Source organism: Schistocerca gregaria, chromosome 3 (assembly GCF_023897955.1).
Source record: "Schistocerca gregaria isolate iqSchGreg1 chromosome 3, iqSchGreg1.2, whole genome shotgun sequence".
Lineage (NCBI taxonomy): Eukaryota > Metazoa > Arthropoda > Insecta > Orthoptera > Acrididae > Schistocerca > Schistocerca gregaria.
In genome coordinates, this window is record NC_064922.1 from 882,139,421 (window position 1) to 882,158,403 (window position 18,983).

Below are 18,983 nucleotides of genomic sequence, written 5' to 3' on the forward strand. Positions count from 1 at the left end.
ACACCAGAGATACGAAGGACGAATGGTGCATCCAGTCCGAGAGGTATCTAAAGATTGCAGTCTTAAGTATATAATTTTGAGCCAAAGTGCCTGAACGCACATGCGGGACAATAAATACTTATTCGTAGCAGCCAAATATGAAGGACTGACAGGTCTACATGTTGAATTACAGCCATCCAACGTCAGAGTAGCGGTACCGCCAAGTTAACATTTCTAGGAAAATGCAAGGGCTAAGGAGCTCAGATAGTGCTACAATCAGAGCATACAATACATACCAATGTACGTTATGCAGATATAGTACTTGTCTTAAACACAGAAATAGACTGTTGTATTACAGAAGATGAAAATCGGATAATATTAGAAATACATGTAACGTTACCTTTAGAGCACGTAGTTCGCCAGCTGGACGATTTGAAAGCCGCCGCACATAAGATTGTTAAAAGGAATTTGGCTATGACTTCATCAGTTACTCACTGGCAACTACTTCCATGCTTACATAGTGTGATTAAATGTGGTAATGTTCTTGATGAATCGCTAGTAAGTAAAATAAATTCCTAAGAATATTCTTTGAAAATAAATCATGGTTCAGCTGTTCTGGCTACTGTAGCATACAATCCTGAGGTGAGTGTATGACAGACTGCACGCAGCTGTGGAATAAGGCATAGTAATGTGTGGAGAATTTTTCGTAGGCATACATTTCATCCATATCATGTCTCACTCCACCAAGGACTGTATGGGAATAACTTTGAATCCTGCATTGAATTCTGTCCTTTTGGACTTCAGTGGTTTCAAGGTCATCCTAATTTCCTATATAATACGAGTGTCACTCCAGAAGGAATGCACACTATTTTTTTTAAAATCCATCTTTTATTCTACATGTTTGAAAGTTTTACAGTGTGTAGATACATCCTTTAGGAACAATATTTTCATTTCTCCACGTAATTTCCATCCCTCTCAACTGCCTTACGCCATCTTGGAACCAGCGCCTGTATACCCGCACTGTAAAATTCTGGACCAACCTGTTGGAGCCACTGTTTGGCAGCGTGCACAAGTGAGTCATTATCTTCAAACCTTGTTCCACGAAGAGAGTCTTTCAGTTTCCCAAAGAGATGATAGTCACATGGAGCCAGGTCAGGACTGTAAGGTGGGTGTTTCAGTGTTTTCCATCCGAGATTTGTAATCGCTTCCACGGTTTTTTGACTGACATGTGGCCGTGCATTGTTGTGCAACAGCAAAACATCCTACTTTTGCCGATGAAGTCGAACACGACTCAGTCGAGCTTGAAGTTTCTTCAGTGTCTTCACATATGCATCTGAATTTATGGTGGATCCACTTGGCACGATGTCCACAAGCAAGAGTACTTCGGAATCGAAAACCACCATAGCCATAACCTTTCCAGTAGAAGGTGTGGTTTTGATTTTTTTTTTCTAGGGTGAATTTGCATTATGCCACTTCATTGATTGCCTCTTCGTCTCTGGTGAAAAATGATGGAGTCTGTTTCATCACCTGTCACATTTGTTCCAAGAAATTCATTTCTACCATTCTCGCACTGTTCCAAAAGTTCGCTGCATACCGTTTTTCTTGTTTCTTTGTGAGCCACTGTCAACATCCTGGGAACCCACCTGGCACAAACCTTTTTTAACACCAACAGTTTTAGTATTCTGCAAACACTTCCTTCCCTATCCCAACGTAGCGTGACAATTCGTTCACTGTGATGCGTCTGTCAGCAGTCACCAATTCGTTAATTCTGTGCACATTGTCTGGAGTGTGTGCAGTATGAGGCCTGCCGTTGCGAGGACAATCCTCAATATTTCCGAGCCTGCTTTCATCACATAACCTGCTTGCCCACCGACTAACTGTACTGCGATCGACAGCAGCGGCTCCATACTTCTTTTTCAAACTCTTGTGGATATTTCCCATTGTCTTGTTTTCACAGCCCAGGAATTCTATGACAGCACGTTGCTTCTGACGAACGTCAAGTGTAGCAACCATCTTGAAGACATGCTGTGACGGCGCCACTCACGGGAACAGGTTGAACTAAGTTTGGAAACAAGTGGGAAGGATATATCTACACACAGTAAAACTTTCACACATGCAGAATGAAAACTGTACTTTTACAAAAATAGTGTGCATTTCTTTTGGAGTGACCCTTGTACATTGTTTATGGATGAAGCTTCGTTCACAAAGCATGTTCATGTGAGTTTGAGAAACATGTACTACTGATCTATGTAAAATTCCCACTAGCTTCGCACAGTTGCTCATCAGTGACAGTGGGGTGTCAATGTTTGGGAAGCATCATTGCTATCATATTGTAGGTCCATGTTTTTATCAGGGAACATTAACGTGATTGTGATATGCATAAGTTCTTCAAGATAATCTACGCCTTTTCGTGGATGATGTGGGATTGGAAAAGCAGCTCTCATTGTGGATAAAGCATGATGGACGCGCCGCACACTACACACGTTTACAGGGCAGTCGTAGTAGTAGTAGTAGTAGTAGTTTTATTCATCCGTAGATCTCTTTTTACAAGGATATAGGACATGTCAAAGTATTTACAAGCTTAGATCAATTTACAATAAGCTAATTCGTATACACATATATTTACAGACTTCTAGTTAGAGACAATCATCAGATTTTACTCCTGGTATACAATAATTTATTTACAAATAACTCATTAAATAATGTAATGCCACACTATTCACTCATATTTCCCTATCAGTCACTGCACACACTATACACACATTGTTTCATAACACTTCACTCACTACATACACACACACACACACACACACACACACACACACACACACACACACACACAGGTGATCCTTGGGCCATTTTCTGTACTGCAAGTTCCCATTTGCTATCCTGAAAAACTGAGTCAGCATCCCTTCATAATGAGTGAGATGTTGAGCTCAGAAAGAGGAAGAGGTGTTAGTATTGTGCTATGCATAGCTTGAGGGGAGAGTGTCTCTAGAAAGGAAAAAAGAAGAAAAATAATAAAGTGAAGGTGTTATGTGGAATATTGGATGTTTTATAATCATCATTATTATTATTATTTGTTTGTATAACATTTTTTTATCAAACCCCTACTCTGCTTTATCTAAGTAATCCTTCAATGTATAAAATGTATTGCATAACAGGTACTTTTTAGCTGCCTTCTTAAATAAGCGTATTTTTGAAATTTCTTTAATCTCTTTTGGTAATTTATTGTACAGTTTTATTCCTTGGTAGAAAATGCTGTTTTGTGTTTTATGTTTATTTTTTCTTGGTAAATGTAAGTTGAGTCTATCTCTTGTTGCATGGTCATGGACAGAGCTGTTTGTGCAGTAATTGCCAATGTTGCTTTTGATGTGTACAACTGACTGGTAAATGTGTTCACATGGAGCAGTTAAAATTCCCAGTGTTTTGAACAGATCTTTACAATGAGCTCGACTACTATTTCTGGTTATTATTCTTATGGCTCTTTTCTGGAGTTTGAAAATTGTGTTCATATTTTGTGGATTTGTTCCCCAAAAAAGAATGCCATAGCTAAGAATTGAGTGTACATATGAATAATATGTAACTAAAAGACACTGCATGTTACACACAGATGATAGAATTCTAAGGGCATAACATGCTGATGACATTCTGTTTGCAAGTACCTTTGTGTGTTCGCACCACTTCAGCTGAGAGTCAATATTCATTCCTAGAAATTTTGCATTTGTTACACAGTCTATAGAGGTGCCATCTACATTTAATTTAACATTGTCATTTTTCCTCTTCAAACTGAAGTTCATGGCATTAGTTTTCTTTATGTTTAATGTCAATTTGTTGCTTATTGACCAATCGTAAACTTCCTTGAGAGTTTCATTTGCTTTCTCGGTAAGGAGTTCTCTTGTTCTCTCAGTGACTATAATATTGCTGTCATCAGCGAAGAGAATTTTCTCACCATGAGTAACACTACTGGGAAAGTCATTGATGTATATCAGGAATAGTATTGGTCCTAATATGCTACCTTGTGGAACCCCTATATTAATATGTTTTGGTTCTGATAAGTATTTTACTAAATGTTTAGATCTATTTGAAGTATGTGTTATCTCTACTCTTTGTACCCTATCTGTTAGGTATGATCGAAACCAGTCATTAGCTACCCCTCTTATTCCTAATGCTTCTAATTTATTTAATAGAATCTTGTGGTCGACTGTATCAAAAGCCTTAGAAAGATCCAAAAATATGCCTGTGACACACTCATCTTTATCAAGAGCATTAAGTACAACTTTTGTGAATTCTACTATGGCTGACTCCGTATTTTTGCCACTTCGGAAACCAAACTGTGATTTGCTTAAAAGATTGTATTTATTCAGATAATTCATTAATCTGTCTTTCATAATTGCTTCTATTATTTTTGAGAATGCTGACAGCAGGGAAATGGGCCGGTAATTTTCTAAAATCGTGGCGGCAATGTTTCCAAATAGGTGGATCAAAAAGGGAGATTCTGTGAGGAGGCCAGCCTGGTCCTACGACGTGACGCCGTTAGACTTCTTTCTCTAGGGTACAATGAAAGAGTGTGTGTACTACGACACACTCATGACGTCAGGGGATATGCAACAATGTATTGCCATTGTGGTTACAACAATATCTGTCGAAACACTACAGTCTGTGCAATGCTCACTTGTTTTTCGTCTTCAGAAGTGTGTTGATGCAAATGGTGCATTACTTCATACTTCTATTGAAGTGACAAAGGTCATTGGAGGGGCTGTTACCAGTTAATTGTGAGTGTGTTTTTCGTGCTGGATTTCATGCACAAACTTGAAGCTACATGCTGCAAATAATTGTGTTTATGTGACTAGAACCACATCTTATCACTAAACTGTACCTCAACTTTCCATTTCTGTAGAAAAAAAATATATGTGTCATTTAAATAAACATAACTTTGTGTTGAAAGTGATGTTTATTTATTTTTATGAACTGCGGATTTGTGCCCAGTGTGGGAGGCCCTGACAGCAGGCTGCAGCACAGTGCTGGTAACCCTTGCCCTGTGCATTACGGCAGAAACTGTGGTGCCATTCTGATCCTTGAAAGTCTGATGTTTCAGAATGTATGACGTTCAGAACAGTGAAACATAGCGTGCCATCACTAATTGCACCTCTAGTTATCATTTCCATAGAAGAAAACATACATGCCATTAAAAAAAAACCTTGCTTTTTGTCGAAAGTGGTGTTAGCTGACCTTTATTGCTTATGTGTTCCTACCCATTGTGTGAGCCCTTGACATTCGAGCATCCCTGACCAATTGCATTTTTCACATTTCATTTCTTTCCCTAAATGTATGAGGTGATAGAGTTAGGTGGGAACACTCTGTATAAGCCCATGGTTTGTCCCATGCTGGATCTTTGGGCAAATATACTTTAGCATGCATAACCTCAATAAATTCTAAGGGTCTCTGGTACATATGAAAGAACATTTCTACATTGTTCCCAAGCTTATGTACTTTCACTAAGACCTTCTCTCCTATCTGGTAATTTTATCCTTGAACCAATAGCTTAACTTTTTCTTAATAATCCCTAACTTTCTGCTTAAGATATTTATCTTTTAAGGTTGTAGTATCTTCTCTTCTTTCCTTATCTGTATGGCTACTCAACTAATTTCAAAATTGGTTCCCCTTGCTTACATTTCCCAGTAGCATCTATAGGTGACGCCTTTGTAACAGCATGGGACGAATCATTTAAAATAATTTCCAAATATCACATATATTGTGCCCACTTTTTTCACGATATGTCCTAAACAATTCTCCAGTTTCCAACCCTGTCGGGTTTCCCTGTGGATGAAACTTTGAGTCAAGTGTATGTTTCTTGCCTTGTTTTCTTAGAAAGTTGCTGGAATTCTGGGCAGTAAAATGAGGTTCGTTATCTGTTAGAAGTATTTTCAGTCCATGGAATTTACTGAAATACTCGTCTCTGAGAATCCGCAGAAGTCCTTTACTCATCATCTTTACTATTGGGTAAAGTTTCACCAATTTCGACCAAACTTCCAAGATCACAGAAATATATTGCACCCCTCCCTCACTTGCTGGTAGTGGCCTATAAATATCTACCGCTACTAGTCCCCATAACTTTCTTGGCACAATTGCATACCAAGGATAATCAATTCCTTTTGCTTTCCGCTTCACTATTTGACATATCTTGTACATTTTTATAATATTCCTGACTTTGATATTCATCTCTCTGAAATAGTAAAATTTGTTCATCTGATTAATACATTTTTTGGCACAAAATGACTGTATTCAGTATGCATGTATTTGACCAGTGGAACTGCACAACTTTGTGGAATACAAATCTCCAATAGGGAAAACAAACCTTCTCTTTATGTAAAGTGCTTCAGCTTTCACAATAAATCTCGCTCATATTCTATGGTAAACATCTTCTGCTTCTCCGATATTTTACTAATCCATGAATCTTTCCTCTGTTTTAGACTAATCTTAGTTATTAATTTCTTCATCTCCTTGTTGCATGTTCTGAAAGAAAATAAACTCAGATACCATATTTGAATTCATAATCATCAATATGCTCTTTGATATAACATCTGCCACCTGGTTCATTTCCCATTTTGAATACATTACCTGAAAATCAACTTTTTGTAAGAATAGTCCACCTACAGTTGCAATAATTTACTCTGCATCAGGAAAAAATTAGCTCCATGATCTCAGTGAATAGTAACCTTATTCCTGAAAACAAATAATAAAACGTTTTGGAAGTCCAAAGTACTGACAGTGTCCCCCTTTCCATGGTAGAATAATTACATTCACACCGTGTAAGAAATTTACTGACAAAAACAGTAGTCCTTCACACTCTTTTGCCCTTCCACTTCTTTTACTCTTACGATATTCTGTATCCTGATACATAAGTTGTTGCATGAAAATTCCCAGTGAGGTCAGGACGGCATAGCACTGTCTTGCTTTGTAAAACCCCTTTTATCTCCTCAAACACCTTTTGACACTCTGCCATCCATCTCCATTCCACTCCTTTTTTCAGTAAATTAGTCAAATTGATTCAGTTTAATACCTGATCCAATCAATCCAAGGATCAATTTCAACTGTTTCTGTGTATTGGATGTGGGGCATTTCATGACATCCTCCATCTTGTTTGAATCCAGCTTAATACCCTTACTACTAATCATGTGTCCTAAATTTGGTTAAAACTTCTCCTATGCTTGTAGTTCGATCTCTTTCAACTTCTACACATGATAGAGTGTTTCCAAAATTTCAGGTATAAAGTATTGTAGTTCACCAGATTTGATGGATGGGTACTGACAGGCATCTATGGCCTAATATTCCAGAAAATACACATCATTATTGTTTGATGGTAAGAGTTAACAGTTCAGGGTTGGGGTGAACGTCAGTGTGTCGGAAGGTATAAGAGTGATGGACCAAGTTTTAGAGGGGAAGATACTAGAGATAATAAAGATTATGTGGAAATCGTTCTACCATTCCTAGACCGGCAAGGGAACTTACTGTTCCAACAGGACAATGCACGTCCGCATGTATCCCGTGCCACCCAACGCGCTCTAGAAGGTGTAAGTCAACTACCCTGGCCAGCAAGATCTCCGGATCTGTCCCCCATTGAGCATGTTTGGGACTGGATGAAGCGTCGTCTCACGCGGTCTGCACGTCCAGCACGAACGCTGGTCCAACTGAGGCGCCAGGTGGAAATGGCATGGCAAGCCGTTCCACAGGACTACATCCAGCATCTCTACGATCCAAAATTGTTAAGACTTTCGTGGCCACTTGTTGACAAACTGCTTATTTGCTTCTGTCTCGGGTTCTTCGGCCGACGATCGTCTCCATGGGAGAATAGCAGCCTGCATTGCTGTGAAAGGTGGATATACACTGTACTAGTGCCGACATTGTGCATGCTCTGTTGCCTGTGTCTATGTGCCTGTGGTTCTGTCAGTGTGATCATGTGATGTATCTGACCCCAGGAATGTGTCAATAAAGTTTCCCCTTCCTGGGACAATGAATTCACGGTGTTCTTATTTCAATTTCCAGGAGTGTATTACTAATTGATATTCCTCCTTACATAGCGTTTTTTCCTGCTTTGATAACCTGGTTCCTTAATCTTCTGTTTCATGTTCATCACTGTTTGATGTAACGTCATTCTGATCAAACCAAAATTTTATCTGACACCCTATTCTAACGGCTCAGTGGTCCCATGAGACCACACGTGGGGTCAACATCACCGTGTTCAGCGGCTGTCTGCCAGGTTACCAAAGAACGTGATCCTAGTTGTTGTGGCACGCTTACAAGGTCCTGTGGCCTTTCCTCTGACTCTGTGGCAGTGTAGCTTGCACGTTGTCTCTAAGTATCTGACACCTGCCGTAAGAAACATTTAGAGGCTGCATGGAATGTCCTCTTTTAAGTGCACAGTCTCCAGTGCATCCCTTGTAACTCTTTCTTCAGTAAGATTTTTTCCAATGACGACGTGAGGAATGCCCACTGCCGCACACGATTCTCTGTCCAATGCGATCTTGAGAATAGTTGCATCAGCCATAGACCTCGCGACTGGTTGCTATTTGATCAGTACGTGTGGAGGTTGCATAACTGGGTGTTAGAAGTGAACTTGACTGTTGAAAGTGAACATGTTGCCTAACCAGATGTTGAACACCATAGTGCTTCCGTCTACCTTATACGGCGAAAGAAGAGCCCTAAGACACAGCAACACTACTGCTAGCTTTAAGCTGCGAAGTGTGAAAGGTACTGAAAACAATAATCACCTATAAAGCCGTGGCAACGGTGGGATTTGTCATAGAGACATATACAAAATCGTGTTATGTGATTGGTTGCAGTAGGAGCACGAATCAGTCGCGCCAGGCCACTGTAACTGCCACGCCTCTTCTTTCGCTGCACGGACTATAGGCATGGTCTTATTGGAGGCTGTGCGCTACAGCGTTCCTCTGACCACTGAAGGGACCCACACAGCCAGTTATAGAGGAACCTGTAGTTTAATGTGGATTCCCACAACTTGGTATTTGTCACTAAAACATATCATAGCCAAAGGTGAAAGAAGTTCTAACACTAAACTTTTGGATTAATAGGCTGCCGCATTACACCATGATATGAACAGACAGCTTCTAAAACAAGCCTTGGTGTCCCTCTTATTTAGCCTCAGCAAAATTCAACCAGGAATTTCTAATATAATTTGTTTTTCTGGCAATGTCAAAAGTGATGACAGTGCGACACCTATAGTTTTAAACGTTAGCCAGCGGCAAGTCAATATTATTACAATGGCTTTCCTGGATTCCCTCAAATCTGGCATTTCCTTAATTTGGAACTGACTGCCTACATAGCGCAGTCGCTAGTGAGCTTGGCTGCCAAACGTAGACCTGGGTTTGTTTCTCGGTACTGTCAGGGATTTTTATTTGGCTAGGGGACTGGAACAGGGCCCACTCAGCTTCCTGATGATAACTGAGAATCTGTGAGTCCTTGAGTGAGAGGTAACGGCTCCAAAATGTAGAAGGCCCAAAGCAATGTGCTGGCCCTACCGTGGGGTCAACATCACAGTGTCCAACGGGTGTCTGCCAGGTTACCGAAGAACTTGATCATAGTGGATGTGGCACACTTACAAGGTCCTATGGCCTTTCCTCTAATACTGTAGCAGTGTACCTTTCAAGTTGCCACTAAGTATCTGACTCCTGCCGAAAGAAACTCTTACAACATTCACTGATGCCATTGGCAGAGGAATATATGGCAGTTGGTTGGTCTTAATAGCTCATCAGGGCCAAAATGAGGAACTTTGCTTTTCTTAATTGGGAATCACTTTTCTCTTACCTTTCTAACCCCAAAAATTGTACTAAACTAACATCTGGCAGGATATGGTGAGAGTTCCTGTATTTTCCAGTTAAACAATACAATATTTCAAGTTAGAGCAGTTATATCTGGGGTGGGGAGGAAAATTAGAGGGGAGAGGGTGGGTTACAGCCCCAAACAACTTGAACTGGCAGTGCAGAATCTCAACGATATGAACAGCAAATACTGGTAATCTAATATCAGCTGACTATTAACAGAGGTTTCATTATCCTGTGGTCCTACATATTACAGTTGTATAGAATCTTGTACTGAAATAGTTAAAATTTATTTACTTGTGTATACATAAAATCAGTGTGACCCATGTATTTTATGAATACAGTTGTTAATGAAGTGTGGTGACACACAGTATGTACGAGTGGATATTTTCCAGAATGAGATTTTCACTCTGCAGTGGAGTGTGCGCTGATATGAAACTTCCTGGCAGATTAAAACTGTATGCCGGACCGAGACTCGAACTCGGGACCTTTGCCTTTCACGGGCAAGTGCTCTACCAACTGAGCTACCCAAGCACGACTCACGACCCGTCTTCAGAGCTTTAATTCCGCCAGTACCTCGTCTCCTAGCTTCCAAACTTCACAGAAGCTCTCCTGCATACCTTTCTTCCAGGAGCGCTAGTTCTGCAAGGTATGCAGGAGAGCTTATGTGAAGTTTGGAAGGTAGGAGACGAGGTACTGGCAGAAGTAAAGCTGTGAAGACGGGTCGTGAGTCGTGCTTGGGTAGCTCAGTTGAAAGTTCTCCTCCCTACCCCTCTCCATCCACGCACATGGTGGGGTGGCGGATCGATTGAGGTGTGGTTGGATGCCACCCTCAGAGACAAACAAATTAGAATTATGCTGCCACGGTTGCTCAGCGTGTTCGGTCAGAGGGCTGCGTGTTCCCGGAAAAAAAAAAACAACTGAGTCACTGAGTCAAGGAATCAACGATCAACTTGAACGGATGTCTTGTGACGTCCGCCTAGACCAAACGCAACGAACTATATCGAAAAAAAGTTGGTAGAGCACTCGCGCGCGAGAGGCAAAGGTCCCGTGTTCGAATCTCGGTCCGGCACACATTTTTAATCTGCCAGGAAGTTTCAGTGAATATTTTGTTATGTATGTTCTGCAGTTTAAAATAAGTTAAACTAAATAGTGTGCAAGTAACTGAAATGACTGCTTCTGTGAACTACATCAAACTCATACCCTGCTTTCTGAATATCAGTTATTAAAATAGTAAAATTAAATCAGAGCCTCCTTGACAGAAGAGTAGTAGGATTGGTTACCCCAGGAGCTCATTTCTGTGCCGTACATAGTGTAAAAATCAATTTCTGTATCGAAGTTCAAGTTTTATCCTCATGTTTTATTAAAATGTTATTGTAAGGTATTTCAAGCTCTTTTTGGGAGAAATATAAACCACCAGTTCTTGCCCATTTTGGATCAGCGCTGTGAACTGGCTGTGTTGGTGCAGTCGGCGGACAGCGGACAGGGATCAGCGCCTGCTGCCGATGCGCTTGAAGGCTGACACGTCCTGCACGTCCGCGCCGGGGCCGACGCCGTCAGCGCCGTGTCCGGCGCGCTGCTGCTGCTGCTGCTGCAGCTGGTGCAGCCGCTCTCTGTGCAGCTCCTCAGCGTGGCGCATGCGCTGCTGGTGCAGCTCCTCTGCGTGGCGCAGCCGCTGTTCCGTCAGCGGGTCGACCGCGCCGCCGCTGACTCCCTCATGGGGGCAACCCTGTGCAACACAAGGCATTGCTGAAGACAAATTGCGTACAAAAAAGACCAAGACTTTTACGAAAATTTTACTCATATAGAAAATTCATCAATTAAAAGAAATGCCTGTCTTAATGTGGTGTGAGTACTGTAAGACCTTCCGTACACACACTATCAGATTATTTGACTTGTTGCTCTAACGAAGTAGGCGAGTGTCAGCAATATGTCTCGTGGTCTTATCGTGGCGTGTTTATCTTCTGCCGTTAAGTCAGACGATAGAAATGCCACGTGCACGCTTAGAGTAGCACATTGATGGTGACCAACTTTAAACATAACTTGATTAATTTTCACACACATTTATTAAAATAATAAAAAATCATAGAAATTACGTAACTTGATTCTGGATGCTGTTTACAATTGACAATCTAAAGTTTCTTTGGTCTTGGTACGTTAATCTTATTCTCACATCTCTGATACTTGACAAAGTGTCTATACGTTTCTCTTCGTGGCTATGTAGAGGAATATGATAATCTTATTAGGCGCAGACTGAAACTTGACTACAGAATAATGCAGACTGACTAATCGGAGATCTGTACACTCGTTATAATACCTCGAGCATTCAGGTATCACTGCGCGAGTGTGATCCGTGAGGAGAAAAGGTTCTACGTTAGCAGCAATCTCACTGGTTGCGTTACATATTAATACGCGGATCGGCGGAAGCAGAATTTGGTCCGTCTCTACGGCAGCGCCATCTCGTAGTGCGGAGACGGATGAGTGCTAAGCCTGCACTGTTGTACTTAGCAGGGCGCGCTCTAGTGGGAAAGTTGTGTACACGCTGACTACGTGGAACTATGTACACAACACTTATCAGTGGCTTCATATACCACTCGAGAGGCAGTGGGATGCAAATCCCTCATAAACTAATTCTGGCTATCAAGAAAAACCGAAAAAAAAGTAATTTGCCAGCAGGTACAATTTGTGAGAAGTAATATTCGATGAGCATGTGGATAAACTAGCAAAACAAACATGCTATCTGCAACTCGTGGTCTCATCCAGAATGAGATTTCCACTCTGCAGCGGAGTGTGCGCTGATATGAAACTTCCTGGCAGGTTAAAACTGTGTGCCGGACGGAGACTCGAACTCGGAACCTTTTCCTTTCGCGGGCAAGTGCCCTACCATCTGAGCTTCTGTAAAGTTTGGAAGGTAGGAGACGAGATACTGGCAGAGGTAAAGAAAGCTGTGAGGACGGGGCGTGAGTCGTGCTTGGGTAGCTCAGATGGTAGAGCACTTGCCCGCGAAAGGCAAAGGTCCCGAGTTCGAGTCTCGGTCCGGCACACAGTTTTAATCTGCATCGTGGTGTCATGATTACCGTCGCTGCATCTAAATCGTGAAGTCGCGGGTTTGATTCCCGGTCGGGTCGACGATTTTCTACACTCGGGTCTCAAAGTTTGTGTTGTCACCGTTTCGTCACATATTTATCACAATGAGATACAATTTGTTGAAGTGGGATCAAGTAGAAAGACTTGCACCAGACGGCCAAACAACCCTTAGACGGCATCTTCCAGTCCGTGCGATACGATCATTTCATTTAACCGAACATGCTACGAACACACGATTTCAAATGATCAAGAACTGAAATTAATACTATCGTTAAAAACGAGCTTTGAAGGATGAGAAAGCAGGAGGAATCCATCTAAAATTATGAGAGGCAAAACTTATGTAGAAGTACAGGCAGATATTCTCCTTAAACTTTGGTTTCTTTCGTTCAAAGGAAACAGAAGACAAATAACATCGCCAATAAGCATGAAAGTGAAACACATCTCATCAATATACAGGATGTTTATAAACGAATATCGGGGTTTTAACGCTTTATAATAGTTATTACATGGAACTTACGCTTATAAATGATATGCCAAATGATAGGGCAACTCTAACAGTTTTACCAAGAACCTTATAAATGTTCGATGTGAGCACCATTTGTCACACGGCACACATCAAGTCTATAGGCGAGTTCTTCCCAAACTGGATGGGCCGCAAGGGGCCCAATGACAGGGCTTGCTCTGCATCGCCTCCACGTTCACCCGACCTAACGCCATGCGATTGTTCCCTTTGGGGCTTCATCAAGGATCGTGTGTACGTGCCTACGCTACCAGCAGACCTCTCTGAATTAAGAAACGGGATTTAAGCAGCTGTTGCTACAATCACTGAACGTTTGGGAAGAACTCGGCTATAGACTTGATTAGTGCTGTGTGACAAATGGTGTTCACATTGAACATTTATAAGGTTCTTGGTAAAACTGTTTGAGTTGCTCTTTCATTTGACATACCATTTATAACTGTAAGTTTAATATAATAAATATAATGAAGCGTTAAAACTCCGATATTCATTTATAACCACCCTGTATTTTCTAGTTAGTCGTATCGAATTAAAATTATTGAGTCCCTATCCTGTCCGTGTGATGGAACATCACTTCGACATTTGAACTACGTGTTTCCCTCCTGCAGGCAGTAAGACAGTCATCGAAGAGAGGCCGCCCAGTGTGGCCGACCGCTTCTAGGCACTACAGTCTGAAACCGCGCGACCGCTACGGTCGCAGGTTCGAATCCTGCCTCGGGCATGGATGTGTGTGATGCCCTTAGTTTAGTTACGTTTAAGTAGTTCTAAGTTCTAGGGGAGTGATGACCTCAGATGTTAAGTCCCATAGTGCTCAGAGCAACGAAGAGAATTGCTGACCCATTTGGTAAAATCTAAGCAACAGCTACCTACTGCTGTCGACTATTAACTAAGTGAATGTATTTATTGAAACAAAACTTCCGTATAAGCGCGAAAAGAAAAATGTTCTAGTATACTTGTGTCATACAATATAATAATATGCACAATGCGCAACAGAATTACTGGTTTACTTTTTCGAGACCCTTGCATTGTCTCCCGTTATAACGCAGAAGTTTGAAAACTGACTGAAAGATGGCTACAACCTGTCTCTGTAATGGTCCAAAAGCATGGCGCTCTGCGAAGCCACCCACGTGCTCGTGATGCGTCAGACAGCATTGTGTCGACAAATGCGAAAAGTTGGCCAGAAGTTCTTGTGAGGTGTAAGGTGTCATAGTCACACCAATATTCACCATAATTGTGCCGAACGCCACGGTAGACGTGTCACACGATGGGAGGTTCGTCAAACCCCCTCTTCCTCTCACCCACATTTCACCCCTTCTTTCGACATCTCTGCGATGGAGATGAGAACCACGAACCCAGAGTTGGAATCACGCCGTTTTCTTATGGATGGCAGAGGAAAACATTCCAGACACACCGTCGCTCAGTAACGACACGAAAAGGCGTCAGGGGGTGGCATAAATGGCGTCATTGAAACCACCCTTTCCCTTGGGGCGATGACTCCCAGACTTTGCGCAGTAGGAAAAGATATTTGAACACGATCGGGAGCAGCAAAGGGTGTGTATACTTTTTCAGCTGATCTATTCCGCGATCTCTTGTGGCTTGATCATGGAGAGTTGCGATATTAACACTTGGAATGAATGAAACAGCAACGGGTCCCTCTAAGACCTCTCAGTTGATTAACATGCTCGGTGCCACTCATGGACCTTTATTGAGCAAGCAAGCGCTCTGCAGTGCATTCAGTTTGTAGCATATACAGAGGCTGGACGAAAATATGGAAACACCAAAAACCAACATATTACCATGTGTAATACGGTGTAGGAGAGCAGTTGACATTTAAAATAGATTCCAGTCATGTCGAAATAGATAAACACGGGCCCTTAATGGTTTTCGAAGGAATCTTATTCCATTGTTGCTCCAAAATAATGGCAAGTTAACGACGGTGAAAATGGGTAGCGATCAAGCAAAAAATGGCTCTGAGCACTATGGGACTTAACATCTATGGTCATCAGTCCCCTAGAACTTAAAACTACTTAAACCTAACTAACCTAAGGACAACACACAACACCCAGCCATCACGAGGCAGTTAAAATCCCTGACCCGCCGGGAATCGAACCCGGGAACCCGGGCGATCAAGCACACTTCTTTCCAAAATAGACCACGAAAGCACAATAACGTTAAGATCTGGTGGTTGTGGTAGTCAGGGCAGGTGCAACAGTTCATTCTCACGCTCACAAAGGCGGCCCTGGACGATGCCAGCTGTGTGGACAGGGGCCCTGTCGTCATGGAACACAGCGCCACCACTGGAAGCAAACGTAGAATCACGGGACGGACCTGATCAGCCAAAATGGTCACATAATGCTTGGCAGTAATGCGACCTTACAGAGTGCCGATGGAGCCCATGGAACACCACGATGTGGCTCCCCAAATCATCACTGAACCCCTGCCATGCTTCACTTTTGGGACATAAACTTGGCCGAAAGTTGGAAACAGCGTCAAACAAGACTCAGCCTGCCAAATGACTTTTTTCCGTTGATCCATAGTCCAGGTTTTATGGCGTTGGCACTAAATTTTCCTGTTATGGGCCTTTGCATCACTGATGAGCGGTTTTGGCATTTCAGCCTGCCCTGAAATTCCCTGCTCAAGGAGCTCCACTCGTGTTGCTTTATAGCTGACAGTTTCGCGTGTGTGACATTCAGTTGTGACTCTCTTTTGTAGCTGTCGTTCTCTTATTTCTCGCCACAGCGCTCGTCAATGGTCTGTCACGATTAGTCAATACACACTTCCGTCCGCGTTCTGAGTTAGCGGATAAAGTTTTTCCGCTTTTCCTATATACGGTATACATCTTTGATGTGATTCCTCTTGAAACACCAAACACTTCGGCTCCCTTGGCTACGGACGCACCCACCGCACGAGCATCAAGTATTTTCCAGCGTTCGCATTCGCTCAGCTCCGACATAGTGCACACACAACTACACAGAAGACTGTTCTGACCACGATTGCCCCTGGCAACGTATTGAAGACGTTGTAGAGGTGCCGTTCGTGGTCAGATACAACACTGCAACCTACAGACTTGGTTGGCATTCATGTCTGAGCATCCATATCTTATGATGTTTCCATATTTTATCCAAACCTCATAGAGTGTGTAGAATATAGGGTGGTGTATAGCATAGCGTAGTGTAGTTGCTCAGCAGACAGGGTACTTACCTGGGGGCAGTGCTGGGATGAGCCCAACGGAGGAGATGCTGGCGCTTTTTTGTCCACCAGCTCTGTGAAAAAAAATGCAACTATTACGGCGTTGTAGACTCAGGCGCATTGCAAGTTATCCAAACTATAAATACAAATAACTTTCTCGACTATTATGTTACTACTTTTCACAGCCTGTTGGCCACAAAACAATAAATGGTAAGGTTTAAATCCCAAATTTTATCAGGATGTTAAGTCCTAAAAGAGTTTAATGTTTTCAATAAAATACTGGCACTTTTGTAGGACTTTCTTTAAAGCGAAAGTCCAAAATGTCGGGCTATAATTATAGTAAGCCTCATCCAACACACGCTTTCCTGCAGAATGGAAGCTTTATTTCGAGAGAGTCGTTGCGATTTGGTAACCGGGCAAACCACACTGTGTTGAAACGTTGTTGATAGTCTCCAGCGGGGACCATTTTGCGGAAGCAGGTCAGTCAAAATCTCTTGTTATTGCAAATGAAGTCGTTTGAGTTATTCTTTTGAAGGTTATTGGGACTTAGGAAAACTGCAATCCATCTACACCTACATCTGCATGGATACTCTGCATATCACATTTAAGAGCCTGTCAGAGGGTTCATCGAACCACAGTTCTCTGTTATTACAATCTCGTATAGTGCTCGTAAAGAATGAACACCTTTATTTTTCCGTACCAACTCTGATTTCCCTTACTTTATCGTGGTGGTCGTTCCTCCCTACGTAGGTCGGTGTCAAGAAAATATTTTCGCATTTGGAGGAGAAAGTTGGTGGAAAAGATTCCGTCGCAACGAAAAACGCCGATCTTTTAATGATGTCCAGCCCAAATCCTGTATCACTTCTGAGACACTCATATTTCGCAATAATACAGAACGTCTTGCCTTTCTTTGAACTTTTTCGATGTACTCGGTCAGTCCTATCTGCTAAGGATCCCACACCGAACAGCAGTATTCTAAAACAGGACGAACAAGAGTAGTGTAGGCATCTCCTTAGTAGGTCTGTTTACATTTTCTAAGTGTCCTGCCAATAAAACGCAGTCAGTGCTTCGACTGATCAGACTTTTACATCAGGCTATGTAGGCTGAGGGCTTTCCAGAATTAGCCTGACATTTAGTAACAAGAAAATGTTTTTTAGCGTTATTTGGGGTGTCTCGATCTCATACAGTCCATTGTCGTCCCAGGCAGAGTGCTCAATAGCAATTCGTTGGCATCGTACCTTTTCTCTAGAGTGATTGAGAAATTGCTTCCTTTTATTTAGCCCTCTCCTATGCACGCCTCCGTAGCTAAGATTGCTAATGTATGCTAACACTGTTGTGCTCCATCCGAAGGTTGCCGGCTACCATTGTCATACTGCTTTAACACATTGTACGTAGTGTTAGTCAACTGTTAAAAACATATCACGTATTCCCCATGTATTTGAGTCCCAACAATGTGTAATTTGACGTATTGTCTTCCTTGCTGTACGCTTGAATATGGGACGGATTTTGAGTTCCGAAATTTAAACTGCTAAGATACGAAATCTGACAGGACACCGTCAAATTGTGGCAAAAAAATTTGAAAATTTAAACCAAAGTCTTATGTTGTAATAAAGACGTGCAGTTTTCTGTCGTGTTCATAGATACTGGTACAAAAATATAGGTCTAAATTAAATCTAGCATTCTCTGACAAGTTTAACACATATATTTTTAAGAAAATTAAAGTAACTAAGGTAAAAATGCATTTCATGGATATAAACATTTTTATTTATAATATACGAAAGTGAAAACCTATTAAAGGTAACACATCATTTTGTAATCAATATCACTGGCTTGTACTGACAGCTCTGGCACTATACTGACATGTATAGGTCAGTAATTAGTTGTTGTTGTGGTCTTCAGTCCTCAGACTGGTTTGATGCAGCTCTCCATGCTAATCTATCCTGTGCAAGCTCCTTCATCTCCCAGTACCTACTGCAACCTACATCCTTCTGAATCTGCTTAGTGTAATAAATGAATAAATGAATACACAGCTCTCTGCAATGGAACTCTGTTCTCTGCCCTCAAAGGATTATTAGATAATTCCAACCTATAGAACTCGCCCCCCCCCCCCCCACACACATATATAATGTTGTTGTGGTCTTCAGTCAGAGACTGGTTTGATGCAGCTCTCCATGCTACTCTATCCTGTGCAAACTTCATCTCCCAGTACCTACTGCAACCTACATCCTTCTGAATCTGCTTAGTGTATTCATCTCTTGGTCTCCCTCTACAATTTTTACCCTCCACGCTGCCCTCCAATGCTAAATTGGTGATCCCTTGATGCCTCAGGACATGTCCTACCAACCGATCCCTTCTTCTAGTCAAGTTGTGCC

General features: G+C 41.9%; 1 protein-coding gene and 1 non-coding gene across 2 annotated transcripts in view; both read right to left on the reverse strand.

The window, feature by feature from the left end:
- Positions 1-10,278: 10,278 nt before the first annotated feature.
- Positions 10,279-10,353, reverse strand: Trnas-uga (transfer RNA serine (anticodon UGA)). Its single transcript has one exon. It is a non-coding gene; the product is annotated as a tRNA-Ser (tRNA).
- Positions 10,354-11,157: 804 nt separating this feature from the next.
- The window catches only part of LOC126355037 (beta-1,3-glucan-binding protein 2-like), a 43,264-nt gene continuing 35,438 nt past the window's right edge, over positions 11,158-18,983 (reverse strand). Inside the window, exons 3-4 of the mRNA XM_050005189.1 lie at positions 16,624-16,685; positions 11,158-11,547 (exon numbers count right to left, since the gene is read on the reverse strand). Coding sequence (XP_049861146.1) covers positions 11,308-11,547; positions 16,624-16,685 — 302 coding nt within the window. The 3' untranslated portion in view covers positions 11,158-11,307. The remainder of the gene's footprint in view (positions 11,548-16,623; positions 16,686-18,983) is intronic.